Source organism: Mercenaria mercenaria, chromosome 15 (assembly GCF_021730395.1).
Source record: "Mercenaria mercenaria strain notata chromosome 15, MADL_Memer_1, whole genome shotgun sequence".
Classification (NCBI taxonomy): Eukaryota; Metazoa; Mollusca; class Bivalvia; order Venerida; family Veneridae; genus Mercenaria; species Mercenaria mercenaria.
Window position 1 is genome coordinate 7,390,561 of NC_069375.1, and position 6,699 is coordinate 7,397,259.

The following is a 6,699-nucleotide window of genomic DNA, read 5'->3' on the forward strand; positions in this document are numbered from 1 at the left end:
TAATCCTACTAAAGTGAAATACTGTCTGTATATTAACTCATTATATATCCAAGTTCTGTTTGATTGTTTTCTTTTCTCACTCAAGTTGCTGCTTTCTTTTTTTTCTTGTTTTTTCTTGTGCACCACAGTGCTCGGCACTCCATTATTACTTTCTTGATAATATTAATGTTGATTAAACCATCTACGTCAAATTGATAACAATATAGCTAAAGAAATGCACATAAACCTATGGACATAAACTTGCGTAAAATGTATGAAATTTTATGTCTGTATTTAACCGAGAAAAATATGTTAGAATTAACGAGAATATGAGTTATTTTATCTAAAGAATTTAATACTCAACACAACTGCCATCCGCCAGCTTTAGATAAAAGTATTTAACATACGTTCAAGTCACATGGATATTACTTGCATACAGGATAAAATTAAGAAATTCTCTGTTTACAAGATTCCAAAACTTTATCAAAAAATATTCATAAACTTCTACTTATAGTTTATAGCTGGTAGACCGGATTTTTGTTAACTCTAGATCTATCACATGTACAATAGTTTCCTTAACTTCACATATATTCAGCTAGAAATCTGGCCTAGAGAGTAAAATTAACCACATTTTCTGGGATTTCTTACATAACCCGAGTTAACGGGTGTTCATGTTCTGGAATACTCAACAGATTTATTGTAAACATTTTATGATTGTAAAAAGTTAGATATTTGTTATAGAGTAAGTAGTGCTTTTTTCTTTTTTTTCAACATTTTTTTTCAAGATAGTAGATTTGAAATAGTTCAAAAAGTCATTACGGCTGCAGATAAGTTTTAGGTTTAATTAGCCCACATTTAACTGATTACGAATTGGTGCAGGAAAGTATTTAATTACTAATTAAATATTGCATGTTACACATACACAACGTGTATACCTGTAGGGGCTTGTGATAAAACAGACACCTGTAAAATATATGATTATATAAATGGATTGCAGTCAATTATAAATGAGTTATCTGCATTCACGGCCGAAAATATTGACGTCGATGATTTTGATCTTACCCTACTACAGAGGTCGCCATACAACCCTATCGTAGAAGACATCTCTTCTGACGATTTGGACACTGAAAGTGCTAGCGATGATCAATATTCTGTTGTTAGTGCTATTCAAAATGCTAGTGATTTGAAAGGTTCAAGTATTAGTGATGCTAAGGCGTGTAGCGCTAGTGATGATCAGTGCTCTTTGATCAGTGATATTCAAACCGCTAGTGATGATCAGCGCTCTTTGATCAGTGATATTCAAACCGCTAGTGATGATCAGTGCTCTTTGATCAGTGATATTCAAACCGCTAGTGATGATCAGTGCTCTTTGATTAGTGATATTCAAACCGCTAATGAAGATACAACTTTGGATTACATTGATTCAGAAATATTCAAAGATTCGCCGACCTCAACGGATATTGCTGACTGTATCATCATCAGTAGTGATGATGAGAATGGTGTTTCTGGAGATTTAACGGTATCGCGGCCATTTAAGACTCAAACAGAGATTTTTCAAATAACACTACGTAAAGACACAATTTTTGATGAAAATGACAATATCATTAGTGTTTCGGGATCATACGAGAAGGAATATTTTAAATTTCCATAAACAGTTTGGATTTATCATTTTTTGGCCGGAGTGTCGCAGAGTGCGAGACATTATTGGATTGACTTAATATTTGATCTACATTTTTCTTTCATTATTATATACAAAGTATTTGTTTATTATTATTTGGTAAGCATTATATTATTTACTCCTAATAGTTATTCTTTAATACATTGCTCCAAATATGTGTTCTAGAAAATGACACTGTCCCCTATTGTTTGCTCCCGATATATGGCCTAGAAAATTATATCATTATTTTGCTCCCATTGTTTTTGGCGGTAAAATTTCCATGATTTCCATGATTTTTACATGTTATTTTGGCGGCAATAGTTAGTATATATATATATATATATATATATATATATATATATATATATATATATATATATATATATATAGCCGGTCTATATCTTGTAGAAGGAGTATAAAGTCAGTAAAAGGGATGTAATTGTGAGTAAAATATATTGGATTAAAAATAAAAAGATAAAAGTGGCATTCTGTGTTTTGTTGTTAAATTATTGTCGTAGATTCAAAACTAAGTTTACGACAGTCATCAACAGGTTGATGATCAGAATCTAGTTTCATGGTCAATAGGGCTGCTGGGAAAAGGATCTGTGGACAATCAGGGTCAGAAGACACTGGAACGATAGGGCGCGCATTTACAATGGCACCAACCTCAGCCATAAGTGTAACAAGGCCATCATGGGTAAGATTGTGGGTGATTGCGAGCATTGACTCCAATATGCGTCTAGAAAATCCGATCATACGTTCCCAGACCCCTCCCATGTGTGAACTGTAAGGAACGTTAAAGACCCATATGCTACCCGACGTACAGAGGAAATCCTTAACCTGCCCATTCTCTACATTAATGGTATGTACCTATTCCTTAGTTTCTTGCATGTCACGCAGTTAAAATAAGCGAGGAGACTGCTCGCTTTCCAGCTATGACCCAATAACCTGCTTGTCTAACTGCACCTTTTGTAAATAAACGTCCCTGGTGATGGACAGACTCATGATGATGCCTAATGACTAATTTTGTAACATGGTGAGTAACAGGCAAACTAATCGGGTGTTTCTCATCTAAGGGTAAACTGCTCAGACGGAGACGACCACCAACACGGAGTCATCCCTTATCATCAAGAAATGGATCCAATTGCAGCAGTTTACTGTTAGTGCTAACTGAATTTTCTGACATCAAAGCTTCTGCCCTAAAACTGACATGTTGTACTTCTCTGAGGATAACTATGGTGGCTCTAGAATTGCTCTCTATGGATCGCGCATCTGAAAAGACATGCCATCCTCTACACTGGACAAGTTTTCTCAATGACAACACAACGTGTACAAGTATACCTATAGCTAACACTAACTTGGTCCATGAAGAAAAACGCTCAAATCTGCATGCACCTAGATAAAGTCCCTCCCTAACTTTGGTTGTCATAGTAACTACACTTGTAGTTCTAACTTCAGAATCGGACTGAGGATCTACTAGTGGGTTCGACATGTTCCGTAAGAAATCTGTGGCCTAATAGCCACATACTATCACTAAGCTGAGCCGGACTCGTACCACGACTTCCTGCGTCTGCTGGGTTTTTGTCAGATGGAATGTACCTCCACTGCTGATGAGTGCTAACTTCTTCTGAACTCTATTGCTAATGCAAGTATAAAATCTACGAGACTGATTGCTAATATATCCTAACACAACTCGGCTAGGTCCTCTTTTGGGAAGCACTTCATAACGTCAGGTAGACGCAATCTTATGAAGACGAATCCCGGATTTTGCCAGGTGTGACTGAGTGCGTTGAAGCAAATCGGTTGCTTCAGATACAGTAAGACATGACATTAACCCATCGTCTACATAGAAATCTCTCTCGACAAAATGTACTACATCATCATCAGATTTCTCTACAGCCTTCCTTAACCCATTGTTTGCTATAGCCGGAGACGGGCTGTTGCCAAGCACATGTTTACACAAACGGTACTCTATAAGAGGCTTTGAAGTTTCATTATCCTCATGCCAAAAGAATCTTAAGTAATTCCTGTCATTCTCATGTACACGGAAACAGTTAAACATCTGTTCTACATCTACCGAAACTGCAACTAACTCACGTCTAAATCTAAGCAGAACACCCAGAAGGCTATTGGTCAAATCAGGGCCTTCCTACAGCACTGAATTCAATGAAACACCCTCATATTGTACTGACGAGTCAAATACTACTCTTATCTTGTTGGGCTTTTTTGGATGATAGACCCAAACAAATAGGTAAGTACCAGCACTCAGTACTATCATCTAACCTTGGTGCTTTTTCAGCATGACCATTAGTTAGTAACTTGCCAATGAAATCAACAAAATGTTGTCTTTTAAGGGGACGTTTGCTCAAGTTTGCCTGAAGACATTTTGCTCTTTGAAGTGCTTGGACTCTGTTGTTAGGAAGTCTAGACCTTGGTGTTTTGAAGGGAAGGGGGGCTGACCACCTATCTTGTGAATCAATGACAAACTCTTTGTTCATTATGGAGAGGAAGTCACGGTCATCTATGGACAAAGACGCTTTGTCATCATGGCGGACATCAAGAGCGAACACAAAATCATAATCATATGTAGACATATGATCACGATCAATGTTTGTACACGGTCTGAACAGAGTATATCTACCATTGTCTATCACATATGTAGAACTGCACTGCACTCAGACATGAATTCATCCTTTGATTCAGACACATGAATTTAGCTAGGACATGGCAGAAGAAGCGAGGCTCGCCCGTCATCACAACATAGGTTTTCTTAACATTGACATCTGGGATAATGTGAGCATTGCCTAAGCACACCTCACTTCACCTATGACAACCCAGCCAAGGGGCAGACGTTGTGCAAATGGGCAACCTTTTGGCCCTAAGCGTTGATCTAGGACATGATGTACATCTGGGATGTCTCGACCAAGTAATAATAACATTTTTGCATTACTATCTATTTCTGGGATTAAAGGGGCTACGTTTGACAAATGTGGGTGATTGGCTGCCACACTCGGTGTAGGAATCTCATTCCTATTACTAGGTATGTCCTGACATTCTATAACAGTAGGAAGTTCAAACTGAACACTTTTGTCAATATATTCAACAACCAAATTGTTTAATTCTCTACCAGATTTGACAGAAATTCCATTGCATCGAGACATTGTATATTCAACAGATTTACCAGTGACATTTAATAACTGAAACAATTCTGGCTTTGCCAGACACCTATTACTTTGCTCATCAACGGTAGCATAGCACTGAACATAATTATCTGGGTTATCTTTTGTGTAAATATAAACCAGCATAATTTTAGCACAAGATTTACCAACAATATTATCACCACAAATTTCAGCACACTTGTTGTCAACTTTCTGTTTTTGATCTGTAGATTGTAGTCTGTCATTCCGCCCGGCAGACGAGCGCTGTCTCTCCCCACCATGCTGCTCCGTCTTTTTCTGTGAAACTTTACAATCACGAGCCTGGTGGTCTCCAGAATAACACCGATAACACAATTTGTTTTCGAACAGAAACTTCTGCCTTTCTTCTTCAGACTTACACTTATTTTTTTTTGCAATCTGCAAGAGCATGTGGAGCACCATTATGTAATAAACACTTATCATTAGACACACTAGATTCGTTATCATGCTGAATTCCTGTTTTCGCCGCTGCTACACGACCACTGGGTGCTACTCTTGAATACGGTGGATCACGATTCCTTTGTCGACTGGGGTCTTTCGTTGTCTGGGTTTCGTAGATAAAACTAGGATCATTGTATATAAAGCTGAACGTTTTAACAAAGCTTGCAAAAAAGCGAAATTGCGGGAATGGTTCGCCGTGACTTTCTTTGTACGTGGACGCATGAGTCACCCATTTCTGCTGCAAACTGTGAGGTAATTTGTTAACGACAGGATTGACTCCAATCGATGAGTCAAAGTATGACAAAGTTTTGCCGTACTTGGGATTAGTCATCAGCCCCTCAATCTCCTGCCAGATGTCCGCTAAGTCATAAAGCCTTGCTCTGTCCTTATTGGTCAAACATGAAAAAGTCTGAAGCCTATTCGTCAATGAATTCAACACACTTTCAGGACTTAATGCCTCGTCTGTATTGTGAAGATACGCGGTTCTCAAGCTGGTGGCGTGTTTTTTTTTAACTCGGACCTAAGTATTTGATTAGAAGGTCCACTTCTTCACTGCTGTTAAGAGCCATTTCATCACTCACCGACTGAAAGCTGGCTTTCCAGGCTTGGTAATGTGTACATGTGTCATTGAAAGTTGTCAGTCTTGACAAAATAAGGTTCTTTCTTAAGAGAAAGTGTGCTGTTGTATTTGTTTCATTGTTGGATTTTTCTTGCTTCAACATATGGTGTGGATCACTATCAAATTGACTGTTAAAATAATGTTGCACTTTTGAAGTTGGATCTTCCTCATGCATTAACTGAATGTCCCCTAACACTGAACCATGTTGAGAACGAAACACCCACTAGATTAGCTAGTTCATTAGCTTCTGTAGCAAGAGCTGCTGCTTCTCTTTTGTGTTTTAACAGTTCCAGATCAGCATCAATATTTGCTTTCTTTTTCTTCAATTCATTTTCCTTTTCTGCAAATTCTACTCGGACTTAAACAGCTTTGGCTTCTGCTGCTTTAAGCATGACTAAGCTTTGAGTCGATGAAATATCGCTCTTGTAGCTCTGTGACATTGTGTCAATTTTTTCGGATTTAATATTTTGTATAGTTTTCAAATATTCACTCACTTTGTTCTCAACTTCTTCATACGAATTGTCCAACCGTGCCATTTCAGTTTCACTCTCTTTTGTTTTGACACCATCTAAATACTTCATATACTCAGCATATGCCGTTTGAACGTCTTGATGTAGCTCTTTACATTGGTCTGTACACTTGTTCAGACTAGATATTGAACTGCTGATAGATAAACCATAGTTTGATGAAATATATGTTTCTAGACCACTGACACATTTTTTGAATTCCTCGAACAACTCGTTACTACGCTGGTGATACAGCCCCATGCCTTTAGGTGTCTGTTTCCTCAATTTTCTTGTTTCCAT

At 37.8% G+C, this 6,699-nt stretch overlaps 1 protein-coding gene across 1 annotated transcript; it reads right to left on the reverse strand.

The window, feature by feature from the left end:
* Positions 1-3,365: 3,365 nt before the first annotated feature.
* Positions 3,366-6,699, reverse strand: LOC128549197 (uncharacterized). Its single transcript, XM_053525723.1, has 4 exons — positions 6,388-6,699; positions 4,451-5,211; positions 3,896-4,258; positions 3,366-3,762 (listed from the first exon to the last, which is right to left on the reverse strand). Exons 1-4 carry the CDS (start codon positions 6,697-6,699, stop codon positions 3,366-3,368), a joined length of 1,833 nt encoding a protein of 610 aa, XP_053381698.1.